The sequence below is a fragment of the Canis lupus genome, chromosome 14 (genome assembly GCF_048164855.1).
Source record: "Canis lupus baileyi chromosome 14, mCanLup2.hap1, whole genome shotgun sequence".
NCBI lineage: Eukaryota > Metazoa > Chordata > Mammalia > Carnivora > Canidae > Canis > Canis lupus.
In genome coordinates, this window is record NC_132851.1 from 38642326 (window position 1) to 38658994 (window position 16669).

General features: G+C 64.7%; 1 protein-coding gene across 27 annotated transcripts in view; it reads right to left on the reverse strand.

The window, feature by feature from the left end:
• Positions 1-16669, reverse strand: part of LOC140603924 (maestro heat-like repeat family member 5) — a 26853-nt gene continuing 10184 nt past the window's right edge. For 4 of the 27 annotated variants that reach the window (XM_072774717.1, XM_072774715.1, XM_072774723.1 and 1 more), the window contains 18 exons: positions 14573-14668; positions 13976-14080; positions 13497-13632; positions 13330-13424; positions 12090-12239; positions 11275-11429; positions 10153-10297; positions 9657-9841; positions 9193-9330; positions 8884-8995; positions 8542-8685; positions 7912-8088; positions 6976-7131; positions 5620-5742; positions 5370-5442; positions 4047-4149; positions 3763-3837; positions 3321-3502 (listed from right to left, as the gene is read on the reverse strand). In XM_072774717.1, coding sequence (XP_072630818.1) covers positions 3427-3502; positions 3763-3837; positions 4047-4149; positions 5370-5442; positions 5620-5742; positions 6976-7131; positions 7912-8088; positions 8542-8685; positions 8884-8995; positions 9193-9330; positions 9657-9841; positions 10153-10297; positions 11275-11429; positions 12090-12239; positions 13330-13424; positions 13497-13632; positions 13976-14080; positions 14573-14668 — 2244 coding nt within the window. In that variant the 3' untranslated portion in view covers positions 3321-3426. Of the gene's footprint in view, positions 1449-3320; positions 3503-3762; positions 3838-4046; positions 4150-5369; positions 5443-5619; positions 7132-7911; positions 8089-8541; positions 8686-8883; positions 8996-9192; positions 9331-9656; positions 9842-10152; positions 10298-11274; positions 11430-12089; positions 12240-13329; positions 13425-13496; positions 13633-13975; positions 14081-14572; positions 14669-16669 lie in introns of those variants that run through there. The other 23 variants (XR_012006936.1, XM_072774721.1, XM_072774728.1 and 20 more) reach the window with 23 other exon arrangements.

Here is a 16669-nt window from a genome sequence, read left to right on the forward strand (position 1 = left end):
CACGAGCTTCCTCTAACGTGAACATCTTATCAAAGCGTAGAGATTTTTAAATGTATTGAAATTAGATTATATAGCTCATTCTGTTTTTAATTTTTCCTCTCTAAGCACGTTAAAAAAAAAAAAGATTCGTCTGGGTTGCTATGTGTCTGATCTGTTATTTTTTTAAAGGTTTTATTGATTTCCTAGAGACACAGGGAGAGAGGCTGAGACACAGGCTACCTGCGGGGAGCCCGATGTGGGACTCGACCCCAGGACCCCAGGGTCATGCCTTGAGCCGAAGGCAGACGCTCAACCACTGAGCCACCCGGGTGTCCCTGTTATTTTTATTTTTCTTCACATGACTTATTTCAATTTAAAAAATACTGCTGGGGTTGAGTTTTGCCAAGCGCACGCGAGTACCTGCAGAGCCCCGACCGCGACAAGGGGGGTGGGGTGGCCAGGGCGTCATTGGCTCTGCAGCTGCCGGGGTGCAGGGCCCAGTCCTCTGGGGCCTGCGGGGCCTTCTCCCCCTGCACCTCTCTCCCGCGCCCCCAGATTTGGCAAAGCACAGCTTCTTAACCGGAGAGAAGTCAACCCTAAAGATTGTGCCTTCGGTGCTAAACCTCCAAACTCGCCGTCCCCCCAACCCCCACCACCCCAACACCACCGACTGTCTCCTGTGTGACCTTCCAGATGTTTCCTAGTTCTGCGTTTTGCCTTCAGCTTGAGGACCCACTGGGATTGGCGCCTGTGACTGCTGAGGCCCCCCCTGGATTCCCTTTTTCCTCTTTGAAGGCGGGCGGCCGGGGGTCTGGCCACCTCCCCATGAGAGGACGGGCTCCCCCCACCCCCCGCCGAAGATCGGCCGCTGTGATCGGGCAGGTGCGTCTGGGCCCCCTGCTCTGTTCTCCTGACCCGTCGGTGCCCTTTTCCGCCAACACCTCACTGTCTCGACACTCTGTCCCTTTTCTGTCCCCGATTTCTCTACTGAGAGGTTCTGGTTTTGCGCCATCGCACCGCGTCTTGGGGTCACAGGCGTTGGCTCACTGTCTGAGGATTGAGACGGGTGTGCATCCTCCCGTCCCTGTGTCCTCACCCCACGGGACATCCGTGTTCCTTCGAGGATCAAGCCAGTCTGGCCTGCATCCTGGACGCGTGGACACCTGGCTGTGAGACTGGGTCCTACTGACGCTCCGCGGAGAATCTTGGCGGGGGGCCTGTCTTTGCAGGGCGTCAGGCCGGGTTCGTGCTGCCCGTCCCACCTTCTGTGAGCTGTGGTCCTAACATTCGCTCCGTCTGAAAATCCTTGCCCCATGGGGCGCCTGGGGGGCTCAGCGGTTGAGCATCTGCCTTGGGCCCATGGCGTGTCCCCAGGGTCCCGGGATCGAGTCCCACGCTGGGCTCCCTCCATGGAGCCTGCTCCTCCCTCTGCCTGCATCTCTGCCTCTCCGTGTCTCTCATGAATAAATCTTTTAAAAAAAGAAAGGAAATCTTTGTCCAGGCTATTGGGCTCTGTCTCACGTGTGCACAGGGGCAGGTCTACCCCCGTCCCAATCTCTCTGCCACCACCAGGCATCAACCTGCTCGCCGGCCTCTGCACGCCAGAAAGGCAGAGCGCGGAGCACCGTTTCGTTTACTGTGCATTTCCCACATGGCTAGTGAACTCTGCACCCTTGCGCACACCTGTTGGCTCCGGGCGTCCCCCCGCTGTGGGAATGCCCTCTGGTCTTTGGGCCCCGTTCCTCTGTGGGGTGGCTGCTGCCTCCTGACCCCCACCGTCTGCTCCGCCGTGGGCAGCGCCCTTCACCCCACATGAGCCCCCCGGGGGGCGCTGCCCGCCTCTCTCTTCAGCTGCGCCTCGTCTTTGCAGGCCCCTGTCGGTGGCATCAACTGGGTCCATCCCCGCCTCGTGGTGCACCCACCCGACGCCGGTTCTCGGGGCCCTTCCTTGTCTCAGGTCCCCGAGAGATTCCGTCTTGAGGGCCCGGACGGTGGCCGACGCCTGCCCTGTGCACCCGGAGGCGCTGCGGGGGGTGGTGCCAAGCCAGCTGAGCTCCTCTCCGCCAAGACCGGTTATTTCCAACGTGACCACAGAAACCACTCGTCCTTCCTCTGCTCGTTTGTCCTGCAGTCCTTCCCGCGCCCCTGCCCCCTGCCCCCCAGGCCTCTGCTGCTCTGTCCACCTGTCCCTAAGCCAACACTCACTCTTATTTTACTATGTTTATTTTTTATTTTTTATTTTTTATTTTTCCTCCTCCACCGGCAGCCACGACTGACGGCACGTCTTAACCCTGGGGAAGAGCCCCAGGGCTCCGCTTGATGCGCACGGTGATGCGCGCAGTGCCCCCCATCGGTGTGGACGTGCAGCTCCCCCCAAACCTGGGGAGTCCCTAGTGATTCCCTGCGCAGCTGTGCCCCCGTCCGAGGTGCCACCCACGGAGCCTCTGAGATTCTAACGTAGCAACTCTATATCCCCCAAAGCCCTGTTTGCTTCTTTTCCAAATTGGCCGGGCCATTCCTCGTGGTCTTTACCTTCGGCCGTTCCCGGTCGTCTGAGGAAGAACCTCCAGGGAGGGCCGCGGGGGACGCCACCCCCCCCCCCCCGCCCTGCCCGACACCTCACGGGCTTCACGTCCCCTGCAGACCTCTGGCCGCCACAGGCTCCAGCTCAGTGCCTTCCGGCCCCTGGGCGTGCACCAGCGGCCTCCTCCAGGCTGGCCTCTGGCTTGCCCCTCCCCACCACGCTGCCCTCAAGTTCCCGGCTGGAGTCTCCGGCTGGTTCTCAGGCCTCCGAACAGCTGCCGGGGTGCATCTGCACTCCTCCCCACGGGGGCCCGCGGCGCCTCAGGAGGCTGAGAGCCGCGTCCCAGGCACCGGCTTACTCACTGGTCTGACTCACATCCACCAGGCGCTTACCCCATGCCCAGAACTTTCTGAGCAGCTGCGGATGCCATCCCCAGAAGAGCCACAGGGACGAGGGGGGCCGCAGGACGCAGCTGGAGGGCCCCCTCACCGGGGGCTGGGGCGGGAGGGGGTTAGGCCCAGTTGGGGGAGTGCTGGGGGAGAGAGGAGGCAGCGGGCCGGCCAGCCCAGGAAGGTGGAGGCCAGGTCCCAAGGGTCCCAGGGCCACGGGGGAGTAGGAGGAGAGGCTGGGGGTCTGGACCAGGGCGGGGCATGAGGGGAGACTAGCGGCTGGGTCGTGGGGAGCACTGGGGGGGCTCAGCACCAGCAGGCAGGGTTCTGGCTCACACGGCCGAGGTGCCCCCGGCCGACGACCCCAGGACTGAGAGCCTGGGCCCGCAAGGCCACAGGCCCACAGAGCGGCGGCGGCGGCACAGCCCGGGAGGCCACGGCAACCTTGGTCACGTTTAATAGAGAAATCTCACAGCCTGTACGCGGAGCCGGGCGCCGATGGCCGGGTGTCACTGCCTCACGAACTTCGACAGTTCAGTGATGTCTTCCAGAAAGTTCTGGTAGAATCTGCGGCTCACGGAGTCTGAGTCCTTCTTCAGGACCTCCAAGTCTGCAGCAGAGAGCCCGGGGCTGACGGATGGGCCCCGGGGGGAGGCAGGGGGGGCAGCCTGCTGCGGGTGCTGAGGAGGGTACAGGTGGGGGGACAGAGGCCTGACCCGGGAGCTGTGTGGGGTGAGGGGGGGACACAGCCCTGACCTGGAACTGAGTCCCCAGGAGAAGACGATGCCCCGCCCTTGGGACAGACTAGTTGAGGGGCCTTAAGAGACGGGAGACAAAGAGGTCCCGTGTCCTTGGTCCCCGGGGGCTCACATTTCTTGAAGATTTTCAGGTCGCCCCTCTTCAGGGAAAAGCAGAGGTCGGTAAAGTAGTCCTGCAGGATGCCCCCTGGATCAGTGAGGGAGGCGGTGGGTACGGCTGCCCCTGCGGCCCCGAGGGAGCCAGCCCGGCGCGAGGGGCCCATCAGCGGGTGGGGGGGGCGCAGAGCTGCGTCCGCCCAGCGACTGGGGCTGCACCACGGGCCCTTCCGGGCTGACCCCAGGGCGCGGCAGTGAGGGGCGCCAGGGAGGGGGTACACGGCCCCGGGCCGCACCTACCGATGAACTTCATGGCCATCCGCTTCAGGTTTTTGTGGGGGCTGCCCAGGTAAATCAACGCCTGCATGAGAAACTGGTGGTAGCTGCCGAAGTTGCTCTCCACCTGGGGAGGGGAAGAGATGGCCCGAGGCTCCTGGCCTCGCGAGCTGGCTCTGCCCCAGGCCCCGCCCCAGGCCCCGCCGCCCCGCAGTCCCAAGGCCATGACCCCCGCCTGGGTCCCTGGCTCTGCATCACCAGCTCCTCCCCCAGCGCACCTCGGGGGGCGGGGGGGAGGGGGGGACTGCATCAAGGCACCTGGGACCTTCCCCACGGTCACTCCCCCAACAGTGTGCCCGGGCGCCCTCCCAGAGCTCCAGAAGTCACCGTCCCCCTCCCAGCTTCAGCAGGGGGCTCGGGCAGCAGAGCCCAGGCTAGGCAGGGGGTCGGGGATCCTCTGCGCCAGGGCTGGGGCCCCTTTGGGGGTGGGGCTGCCCTTCCCAGCAGGGGAGAGAGAGCTGCTCTGGATCCCAGGACAAACCCCCGAGGGAGGTGGCGCGGGGGACGCACGCAGCCCAGCCGGCTGCTGGGCCAACCCTTCTGTGGCTGCGTCCACGGAGCCTTTTCAGGGGTAGAACCCGCTTTGTTTCAGCGGCCAGGCCTGCTTCCCCTGGCTTTTGTGCCATTGGCTGCTCGGAGGATGAGGATGCCCCCGCGCTCACGCACTGCGCGTGCCTCCGCCCCAGGCCACCCCGCCACAGGGAGCCCCGGGCCCTGCTGTGCGGCCCAGGCCAGGCTCCCCGAGGGGCGCTAACTCAGGCCGTGCCCCCCGACCATGGGCCCCCCGACACGACGACGTCCTGGAGCCCTGCCAGCCCCAGACAGCAACTGCTTCCTTTTGGGCAAAATTCCAGAATTCCTGGAAGGTGTGAAGATGGGAAAATCTCTGCAAACCCAGGACGCCTCCGTGGGGAGGAGCCAAAGGAGGGCCCTGGGGGGCGGCGGCGGCGGGACTGCGTCCACGACCCTCCCCCAGCGCCCGGGCCGCCCCCAGGTCGCCGAGGCCGCTGGGGAAGGGCCCCACGCGGGTCAAGAAGTCTGTGGTGGACACAGAAGCACACGCACACGGAAACGGGTAAATCCACGAGTGTAACTTAGTCACAATAAGACTAGTTGAGGAAGTAGTAAGATACCGACGGCAGGCACTCCTGCCGGCAGCCAGTGGCACACACGTCCCCGAGGGCGGACGTCGGGGACAGAACCGAGCCGCACCCCACCCCACCCCCCGCCTCCAGGCAGGGCTCCTGGGTCCAGGCGGTGGGGGGGGGGGGTTCCCACGTGGTGCACCTGCTGGCCGTGAGCTCCGTGCCTCGCTCCAGGGGCTGCGGGGGCCCCCACCAAGCCGGCCTGCAGTCCACACCTGCTGGACAGAGTCCGATGCCGCCCGCGGGGCCTCCAGCATCAAACCCGTCCCACCCAGGTGCCCTTTCGAGGGTGTCAGGCCAAGCCAGGTCCCGGAGGCCCCTGAGCATGCACGACCCCTGTCCACCTCCCTGGTGTCCTGGCCCCCCGGCCCGGGAGGGCGCTGGCGCCTTACCATGTAGATGAAAATGTCGTTCTCGGCACCGAGGCCATGGCCCCACGCCAACTTCCCGAACAGCTCCTTGCGGAACTCCCACTTGAGCAGGATGGCACAGCGCAGGAAGGTCAGCTTCGTCTTCTGTGGGAGCCATGCAGCGAGAGGCGGGGCTCAGCGCGCCCCATCACCAGCGCCTCCTCAGGGACACCCCAGGGAGTGGCCCTCTGCACGGAGGGTCCTGGGCCCTGCAAGGGCCCCACTCTGCTGTGGCCAGGCCAGGGGGAGCTGCCCCCGTGGGAGGAAGGAAGGGGTGCCCCACAACAGTGCCCTTACCCCATAAGCCCAGTGGGTGTTCTGCTCGGGGTCCCTCTGGCACCCCAGCCTCCTTCCTGGCCTGAGGGACTCTATCAAGGGCTGGGGGGCGGGCACCCAAGGAAGGACCACTGGCCCCTCGCTCACCCGTCCCAGAGCCACAGCCTTTAGGAAGTGTCTGTGCCCCCATGACGAGCAGAATGGTGTCTCCCAACATAACACCCAGGCCCTCAGCAGGTGACTGTCTGGAGGTGGGGTCCCCACAGGGACCAAGGCAATGGGGTTCCTAGGCGGCCCTGGGCCATCTGACTGGGGTCCTTCCAAGGAGCAGGAATCTGGACCACGGAGGGCACAGGAGGGCGCAGGGGCCCCGCCCAGGAGGGAGGCCTCGGGGGACCAGCCCTGCCACACCCCAAGGCCTGCGCTCAGACAGGCCTGTTCCCAAGCGGCCTCCCCGGTTGCTGAGCTGAGCAGGGACTGGCCCACCTGGTCCTCTCCCCAGGGCCCTCAGCTTCCTCCTAAGTCCACCTGCCGGGTGCTCGGGGCTCCATCCCCAGGAGACTGGGCCTCATCACAGGCCGGGCACCTTCCTGCGCTCGTTCCTGCTGGCTCAGAGTGACCGTCCTCCGCTACCCGGGGGTCCTTGGCCTCGGGCCGCTCAGCCTAAGATCCCAGCTTCTGAGCCTTTATTTGTAGGCCAGCCTCCTCCAGGCAGCTTCCCCTGCTGACCTTGACCCTCTCCTCGGAACTTCCAGCTGCACCTGTCCACCTCCCACCCGGCGACACCCCTGCCTTCTCCTGGTCTCCCGTGCACCCCACCACTCATCCCTCCCTTCAGCCACATAGGCAGGCACTCGGCAGCCGCCTGGCAGAGGGTCCAGCGGGCTGGCTCCCGGTCCCACGGGTCTGGGGCAGGGGCAGACAGGAGGCAAGGGGCCCAGGAGCCCCTCTGGGAGAAAGAAACGGGACAGGGTGGCCTGGGGGGAATGCTGGGGGGAGTCACTAGAGATTGAGGGTGAGGATCGGAGGGGCAGGGCCCGGAGGGCGGGCGAGGGCACTCGCCATGACCACCGCGGGGCAGGAGTCCACCAGGTGGAAGAGCAGGGGCACCAGCGCCTGGAAGGCCTGCCTCTTCAGCGCCGGCCGGTACTTCTTGCCGCCGCTGTGCACCACGTCCCCGAACAGGGAGATGGCTCCGCCGCGCACTGGGGCCTGCTCCTGCGGGAGGAGGACCCGCAGCCGCTCCAGCTCGGCGCCCCCGCGCCCCCGCCCCCTCCCATCTTCCTCCCTGGCCCCTCATGCCCGCCCTCTGCAGCTCGGGGGCGGTGGACTGCACCCCTGCGCCCCGTGCCGCGCTGACCTTGATGCCCGGGGCCCCCCACACCCCGGCACTGACACTCCGGCCTGTCTCACCAGTGGGGCTTGTCCCCGCGCCTCAGGCTACCCCCTTCAGTGGCTGCAGGCCTCCTACTCGGTGGGTCCCCGCTTCCCTCCTCAGTGGGTTCTCTGCGGGGCCTTGGAGCACGGCAGCCACCTGTCCACTCCCAGGCACACCCGCTGGGGGCTGGGGCGCAGGCCCTGCGCCGGACCTGCCACTTTCTAGCTCTGCCATCTGGGTGGGCCAGGGACCCTTGGGCTTCAGGGCTTCGAGCTGGGGGTCATGATGGGGCCTCCCAACCGGCTGTCAGCTTGCGGGCTGCACCCCACCCCCTGCACCACCCACCCTGTGCTGGCCTCCCTGATGCTCTGGCCCCAGACACCTCCACGTGGCCCCGCCCTGACCCCCACCCCTGCCTCAGTGCCCTGCAGCCCCAGCTCCCCCACCCTCCCTCACTCCCTCTTCCAGGGCACCCCACCCCCCAACTCCCAACTCCAGCCCCCCATGTGGGGGAGCACATGGCTTGGGCAAGGTCACAGTGAGGCAGCCCAGAGGCCTCCCAGAAACTTCCATCCCACAGGCCAGGCTCCAGGCTCCCGAGCAGCTGCCCCAGCCCTCACATCCTCAAACAGTGACAGCAGGTGCTGGGCCATCCTGATGCTGGTGGCGCCGATGCCCTGGGTGCCCAGGCTGTGCAGGATGTCGCCCAGGATCTCCATCAGGCCCATGAGGTCCTGGGGCTCGGGCCCCATGAAGCTGTCCAGCAGCCCGGCCAGCTGATTGCGGAGCAGGACCACCTGCGGGGGGGCGGGAGGGGGGAGCCGCAGCCACTCCCTGCCCGCCCTGCTCCCCCCTCTGGGACGCCCTCTGCCTTCCGCACCTGCTCCACCCCCTCACCTCCCCAGCTCCGGGCCCAACCCGCCTCCCTCCACCTGCACTGTGGGGCATGGACGCATCCTTACAGGCCTGAAGGGCAAGACCAAAGACATCCCTGTCCAGCCAGGTGTGAGTCCCCCATGTGCCGGCTGGAGCAGGCACGGGCCCACCTAGGAGGCCAGAGTCCAGCCTTCCCAGGCCCCTCCAGCCCTGTGCACAACAGCAGGGTTTCCCACACATGCCCACCCTCTCCTGCCTTGGCCCGGCTTGCCTTCTCCGTGCACCCCTCCCAGCTGGACCCGCCGGGAGGCTCTCCTCGCATGCCTCCTCCTTGAAGCCTTCCGGGCACAAGAGCGTGAAGCCCCTCCTCTCACCTTCTTGGGGTCCATCAGGATGCTGGTGAGGCCCTTCAGGCTCATGGCGCGCACCAGCTGGTTGGGGCTGCTCAGGCCCAGGCTCAGGAAGTTGTCCATGGCTCTCCGGGACATGTACTGTGTGAGCTCTTGGCTGTTGAGAAACTGAGTCGGGTTGGCACAGTCAGCTGCAGGGGAAACCGGCCCATGGCCCAGCACGAGGTAGCGGGTTAGACAATGGGAGCGCCTCCAGGCAGTGGGCACTACTGGAGGGAGGAGTGGAAGTCCCAGCCTCTGACCTTCTCAAGGGCCAGAGGACGGTGGTGAGGAGCAGGGCCAGGGCAGAGCCCAGGAGGGGCTGACCTCGGTGATGACGAGGATGGCCACGATGTTGTCCCGTTCCTCGGAGCTCTTGAGGGAGATGACGGCCTGCCCCAAGACAGCCTTGACCTCGCAGTCGTAGTGGGCCATAGCCCTGTCAGACGGGACGGGCCTGAGGCCTTCATCTTCGACCAGTAGTTCCCCCCAAGCTCCCTGCCCCCCTCCCCCACAGACCTCGCTCGCTCAGGGACCTGGCCCAGGTGAGGGAGTCTGGAGTGCAGGGCCCACTATGGGGTGTGGGGGCCCCTCGGGGATGCCGTCTGGGGCCAGGCCCCTCCAGGCTGTGCTCACCGAGCCAAGAGGGTCACCCCCTCCGTGTAGGTTTCCAGGTGCTCGAAGAGCTCCCAGCCTCTCAGCAGCTGGAGATAGGCAAACACCTCCCAGTAGTTGGTCGTCCAGAAGAGACCCTTGAGGGCCTCCAAGCAGGTCCTGGGGACACATGGGGGTGTCTAGGGGAGGTGAGTCAGGGCTCAGGGCCGGTCCCCTACCCTGTGCCCACCCTCGGGCCTGGGCCTGGCTGAGCTGCCGCCCACTGAGCGCCCTCTGTGCCGGGATTCCGGGTCCTGCTGGCCTTGGGCTGCTGGGCCCCTGCTCCCCGCTGTGAACCACACGCGTCCGGGTGGGGCCGGAGTTCCTTCCTGTCCGGGTCCCCAGCAGGGGGTCCCAGGGGTGTGTGGAAGGAACCCAGGACAGGGCATGGCTTGGGGTCCTATGGGGCGTGGGGGCAGAGTCCCGAGGCCCAGTCAGAAGTCTACCTGCAGGGGCTGAGAGGCTTCACTTCCAGGCTGTCCTCCTGGTAGTCCGAGATGCCCTCCACCACGTCCAGCTCGAACAGGTAGTGGAGCTGTGTGAGCAGGCCCACCAGGATGCCCGCGAAGGCCCAGCGCACCGTGGCCTTGTACTCTCGTGTGTACAGGAGCTCATAAATGGTACCCAGGGCCTGCAGCAGGCAACGGGGCCAGACTCAGAGGGGCAGGTGCCTCCCTCGGGGGCTGACCCCAGTGAGCAGAGGAGCTGGAAGCAGCAACCACAGGGCGCCCCGACCTCCACCACCCCCCCACCCTGAGCCCAGGGCCCTGCTGTCCAAGCCTGGCTGGGGCATGGAGAGTCCCAGGGGCTCCCACTCTGGGGCTCAGCATCCAGAGCCCTGGGCTGCTTCTGCTGGGACCCTCTGCCTGCCAGGTCACCCTGGCACTACCCTGGCACCCACAGGGCCCCCATGACAATGCCCTTGGTGGGGAGGGTGCTCACCAGCAGGGAGATGAGCTCCGCCTGCTGGCTGAGCCTGACGAGCTCCTTGGGGGGCCGCAGTTTTAGCTTCATGTAGAGCAGCATGAGGACCTTGCGGGCCAGCTGGTTGTTGTTGGCGAGGGCCTTCCACAGGGGCAGCACCTGTCTGGGGAGTCAGGGAGCCCAGGCCCACCAGCTGGCTGGCCACACGGGGTGGGGGACTGGTGGGACGCAACCCTCAGGGCAGCAGGATGACCTGCCAGGCATGTGGAAGGGGAGATGCCCAGGCCCCACGGGAGCAGGGAGCCTGCCCTTCCTCGGGGGGTCCAGGAGGCTGTGTCCGATGGCACTGAGCTTCGGCCTCCTGCTCGAAGCCCTGAGCACAGGCTGGCTTCCCCTAATGTTGGTGCTTATTCCCACTTTGCCACAATCCCCTGCCATGTGACCCTCGTCCCTCCCCAGCTTGCTTCCTCCCTGGGGACATGGGGCTCACCCCTCTGGCGGCCTATGAACAGATGATCCCTGCAAAGTGGAACCTCACTGGGTGTGTCTCCCTGGGGAAGGAGGGGCTCATGGACCTGCACCCCTGGGAACTCTGCTCCCTGTCACGGGCCAGTGTGCCCCAAGATGCTCCCGGGGGCACGCTGGTCCCCCAGCACCTCTCAGACTTCAGAGTGCTTAGACTGTGACTTGTCCTCAGCAGCCCGGGGCCAGTCCGTGTGTGTCACGAGCTCCAGCCTCAGGCTACTGGGCCTCATCTGATGTCCTGAGGGGCCGTGTGTGGGCCCGGGCCAGCTGCAGGGGGCTGTTGGGGGCCAGTTAGGATTTCAGGTCACCCAGCTGACCTCCAGCCCCTCTACTGTTTGGCCTCTAAGGGCCTCTGAGCCTGAGGAACCCGTCCATGCTGAAAGCCCCCTTCCTGGGACTGCTGAAGCCTCCGCCCTAACCCCTCAGCCTGGAACAGCTCCGGGGACCACCCCCGCGCCCCCAGCCTGGCCTGGGTCCTGGAGTCTGGGAAGGAGAGGAGAGTTGAGCCAGTCTCGTGCACGCCGCTGCCTGCCCAGGGACAGTGTGTGGCCTGGGAGGGCAGACCGCAGATCAGGCACAGGTGTCCACCTCGGGGGTGTGGTGCAGTTGACCTACCTCTCAGAGGGGTGGCACAAGGACAGCATCACCTCGACTGTCTCCTGGGTGTGCTGAGTCCCCAGCACGGTCACAGCCTTCATCATGGTCTGCAGGATGTTCTTGAAGACGATAGAGGGCAGCTCCTGGAACAGGCCCTGCAGGATCTCGGCCACCTGCCCATGGGAGTGCAGGCCAGGAGAGGGCCTTGGAGCTGCACCCCAGCTCCCGCTCTGTCCCCTGCTGGGGCTGGAGTCTGCCTCCCCCACGAAGAGTCTCTCGAGCCGGTGATCCCCACCCCACGACATGGCATCTGGACACTGCCGGACCCGATGGGGCAGCAGGTGGGAGCGGCTCATGGCTAGTGCTGCCTGCCGCTGCCACAGCCTCACAACCCCCTTGTCCCAGTGAAAATGAAAAGTAGCCCCGAGGAGGGTTGATGGGCCTGGTGGCCCCTGAGAGACAGCAGTGTGTGCGTGGGCTGTGGACCAGATGAGCCAAGCCAGGTCCCGCGATTAGATCCCCAGGGGGCTGGGCGGGGCCGGAATCGGCTCCCCCACTGAACGGGGCTGAGTGAGGCTGAAGGAGCAAGCGGGGCGGCTGTGATCACCCCTGGCAGGGCCCTGGGGCATCACCGGGGCTCCGCCCCCCGACAGTGGGGCTGCGGGGTTCGGTCGCAGGAGCAGGGCTGTGCACTGTCGAGGGCTAGGGGCGCCCTGGGGCCCCACCGCCTCCGTGGCTTGGGGTGCCGTCTGCATGGGCCACGGGCGCACATACACACAGGAGCAACCGCGCGCACACGGACCCCCTCACCGCGCCGCCAGCCCGCTGCTCACCTGCTCCACCTTGATGCTTTGGTTCTGGAAGATCATGAGAAGCAGCTGCGAGGCCAGGTCACACTGCAGGTGGTCGTGGCTGCAGAGCCCTCCCAGGAGGGTGAGGATGAGCTGTGTATGCTGGGCCGGCGTCAGGCTCCTGTCCAAGGCCTGTGCCGAGGGGTCAGGTGAGGGCCCGAGGGGCACCTTCCCTGCTCTGCAGCTGCCCAGGCTCCGCAGCGTTGGGCCCAGGACGGGGGTGCGGCAGGGGCACTGCTCTTACCCAGAGGTCGAACGGATGCCAGGCGCGCAGACTTGCAGGGACCCCTGAGGGCCCCCCCCCCCCCAGCCGCCTTGGCTACAGGCTGCCAGCTGCCCTGCTCTGGAGATTGCCCTGGGGACGGGGGAAGTCAGCAGTTTTGTCCAGGGGCCAGTGATGACGCAGGTACAAAGGTCCAGCCCCTGCTCGAGGAAGGGGTGCGCTTCGTGCTTCCACGCCCCTGTGGTCAGGCTGAGACCCGCCCCCCGCCCCAGGCTCTTCCCTGCCCTGCCCGGCTCCCCTCACTCCCTCTTCCAGGCTTCGTCCTCATAACTGCCCTGGAACTCCTGTCTCGGGCTCTATTTCTGGGGACCCACCAGGACAGTGGGCTTCTGAGCCCCCAGGTCCCTGGGTGCGGCTCCCCGGGGACGTTCGTCTGCACAGAGGTCGTGAGGTATTGCTGCACCTGTCCCGGCAGGCCCGGGTGGGCTAGGGGTCAGGCCCAGTGACTCTCACTGGGAACAGCAGGGCAACCAAAGTGTGGAAGGGTTGAGCAGCCACCCCGTTATTCCAGGCGGGGCTGAGACTCGAACCCAAACCCTGGACTCTGAGTCCACCTTGAGGGCAGGGCCCGCTGGGAAAGCACGGGACTGAGCAGAAGCGGTAAGCGTGGGACGGTCCCGCAGGCCTGCTTGTCACCCCCGTGAGGAGCCACAGGGGAGAGGCCACAGGGTGGGGGGTTGCCAAGGGGGAGACATGGATGAGAGCCTTAGACTCTGGCCTTCTGGTCATGGGTGGAAGGGTGCAGGCCCAGGCCTTACAGGGCAGAGCAGGAGGGCACAGTCCCCGAAAGGAGCGTCCGCGCCCCGGCCCCACCTGACGGCTCCCCTGCGCCCGCTGTAGGATGGGCCGGTCGATGGGGGACCAGACGGGCCGCCCTCTGGCAGCAGCTGGCAGCCTGGTCTCCCATGTGCCCCTCCCCGCTCGGCCCTGAGCGCCCACCTTCACCAGGTTGTAGAACTTCATTTCTGACCGTCGGAGGGCCTTTGCTTCAAAGTTCTTCATTTTATTCAAATGCATGAACTGCCCCATGCTCCCTGCCGAGGGGTCACCAGGTCAGAAGCCCCAAGCCCCCAGCTGCCCGTCCCTAGGAGAGGCTCCTGGCTCACCCTTCTGCTGGATCAGAAGCTGCAGGAGGAGGTAGATGCATTGGCGAGAGTGGCTCTGGGTGACCGGGTCCCTGTCCCGCCACAGCAGCATCAGCAGGCCGATCTGGTGGCCCAGCATGGAGGGGGTGGCCTCGTCCTGCGGCGGGCGGGCAGCGGTGGAAGCCTGTGCTTGCACATGCCCCTGCTGCCCACCGGCCTGTGCCCCGGCCTGCGCTCACCCTCAGCCACACCCTGCCACCCGGTCTCCGTCCCCATCTCCCTTCGCGGCTCTGCTCCCCGGCGGCCTCGCCATCGCCATCTCCCCAACCACCCGCCCTACTGAAGGTGGCCTCCGTCCCGGGAGCGGGGGCACCCCAGGGCCCTCGTCCTGTCCCCCAGCACGGGGCCCAGCGGCCCAGAGGCAGGGGCACCCTGCCGGCTCTGTGCTCCTGTCCTCACCCAGGCCCGCCTGCCCCCCGGGGTGCCGTGGGGCCACTCACAGTGAGTTTCACGTAGTCCACCACGTACTTGAGAAGCAGGAAGATGGTCTGCACCACCCGCTTGCACTCGTGGCTCTTGTCCGACTTCAGCCAGGGCTCCGTGTGCTGCGACGGGGAGAGGAGGCCCAGGCCCCGTCAGCCCCGTGGACCCATCCCCGCCGCTCAGACGCAGCCTGGGACGCGGCCCTTGGGTGTGAGTGATGGTAGGGTGAGGCCCGGGTGAGGCCCGGTCTGGGACCATGGGTGAGGCCTCCTCAGTGACCCGGGTCGCCCTGGCTTTGCCGCAGCAGCCGTGGAAGCCAGCAGAGGGAAGCCAGGATGCTTGACGGCAAGAAGAGCCCGCAGACCCCCTGAGTCTGTTCCTCCCTGCCCTCGGGGTGCCAGAAGCTGAGGTCCGCGGGCCGCTTTAGCGTTTCTGACACCCCCACTGCTGCCTTTGTAAGAGATGACACCCCCAGAGCACCTGGGTCGGCGGTGGGGGCAAAGCTGCCCTCTTGCCACCCCTGGACACGTGGGGCCCACCCTGAGGGGAGTCCAAGGCCAGGGTCAAGGGGCACAGGGAGGCCATTCTGCACCCCGTGGCACCCCAACCCTCACCTGCAAGAGGAAGCACATCTCATCCATGCTCTTGTTCTCAGAGATGAAGGTCTGGAGGAGCAGATCTAGCGCCTGCATGGACTTCTGGTACAGCACCTGACGGGACAGACAGTGGCCTGGCGTCATGCCACCAGGTTGGCCTGCGGTGCCTCGGCACATGGTCCACGTCTCCCGAGGGGCCCGGGGAACCGTCCCCCGCGAGGGCTCGGCCACTCCTCTCTGCAGGGCCCAGTCCTCACCCAGACCGCACCCTCATGCTGCCAGGCCCAGACGTCGGGTCTGTCCCCACGAGCCCAGGGGGGCGGGAGCCTCACGATCCGACCGAGCTCTGGATGCTCCCGCGGGCACACTGCCCCACCCTGGGCTCCTCGGGCCGCACCCCTAGGTGTTCCTCCCAGCTCGGAAACTGAAGCCAGAAAGCACTTTGAACTGAGTGACCGTGAAAACACTGGTCAGACGTGATCATCTCCGTGCATAGCAAAAGCGTTTGACAAGGTCCGACATCCATCCTCATCAACATGCTCAGCAAACCGGAAACGGAAGAGAACTTTCTCAACCTGACCAGGAGGGTGGAAGGACCCACGACAAGCACAGCGACCGACCTCCTGACGGTGAAGGTGGGTGCGTCCCCCCGGACCAGCCCAAGGGCGTCGTCAGCTCCCGCTGCTGGGCGCTGGGGGAGACAGAGCGGCTTTGCCCACGGAGGAGAAGGAAGGAGACGATTCACTAAGGTCACGTCTAAGACCCTGGGGCCTCTACACAAGGCTCCAAAAAGCTACTAAGAGGCTCAGCGAAGTTTCGGGAAGGTACTAGATCCACGCAACGGAAGTCAACTGTGTTCCTGTATGCTAGCAACGGACGGGCGGAAACTAAAATTTTAAACATTATTGGCAATATCAGAAAAAATACAAAACATGTAGGGAAGAATTTGACCAAAGACGTGCCTACGCTGTACGCAGACGGCGGGGGAGCCCTGTGAGGGGCCCGGAGAACCTCACTGAGCCGAACGGTGCGGCGAGCTCCTGGATGACACGACACAATGATGTCAGAATGTCGGTTTCCCCCAAATCGACCCATAGATTCAGTGTGACCCCAATCAAAATCCCAGTGTGCTGCTTAACAGAGGGTGACTGGCTGGTTCGGACATTCACGTGGAAATGCACAGAACCTACAACAGCAAGACTCTCTCTCCCGCTGCTCCTGCCTCCTGCACTCTTTCTCTCTCTCAAATAAATGAATACATCTCACAAAACGAGAAAACAGGGATCCCTGGGTGGCTCCATCTGCCTTTGGCTCAGGTCGTGACCCCGAGTCCTGCGTCGGGCTCCCTGCATGGAGCCTGCTTCTCCCTCTGCCTGTGTCTCTGCCTCTCTCTCTCTCTCTCTCTGTCTCTCATGAATAAAAAAATTAAAAACAAACAAAAACACCAAGAAACATGTCAATAGGCCCACGGGAAAGAATAAAGAGGCCGGAAACGGAAGCAGATACACGACCAGTAATTTCCAGAGGTGCAAAGATGACCCAGGAGAGAAGGGATGGTCTTCGCGACCTGTAAGCTGGGACCACCTGTAAGGTGGTCCTGGGACAGCCCGGCGTCCACATGCGAGAAGCTAAACTTTGGTCCATTTCATTCAGCACCTAGGAGCTCAGAACAGGTCACGGACTGAAGGGTAAAACCTACGAGACAAATCTTTGTGTCCTTGGTTTAAGGAGACAACGCCTTGATTCGACACCAAAAACACGATCCATGAGAAAGAAATAGATAAATTGAACTTCCTCGAGATCCCCAACGTCCCCTCCTCAGGAAAGGCTATTTCTTCATAAAGACAATAGGAACCTAAGCCACTGATTGGAAGCAGGTAGTTTCAAATCACTGTGCGGGGGTGGGGGTGGGGATGGGGGGTGGTTGTGTTCTAGAAACTCAACCAAACAAGTGATGCGGTTTAGGAACAAGGTTTGAACAGACGCCTCCCCAGGGAGGATGTACAGATGGTGAAAAGCACGTGCAAAGATGTTCCACATCTTAGCCGAGAAAGGACCTTTTTTTTTAAAAGATTTTATTTATTTATTCATGAAAGACACACAGAGAGAGGCAGA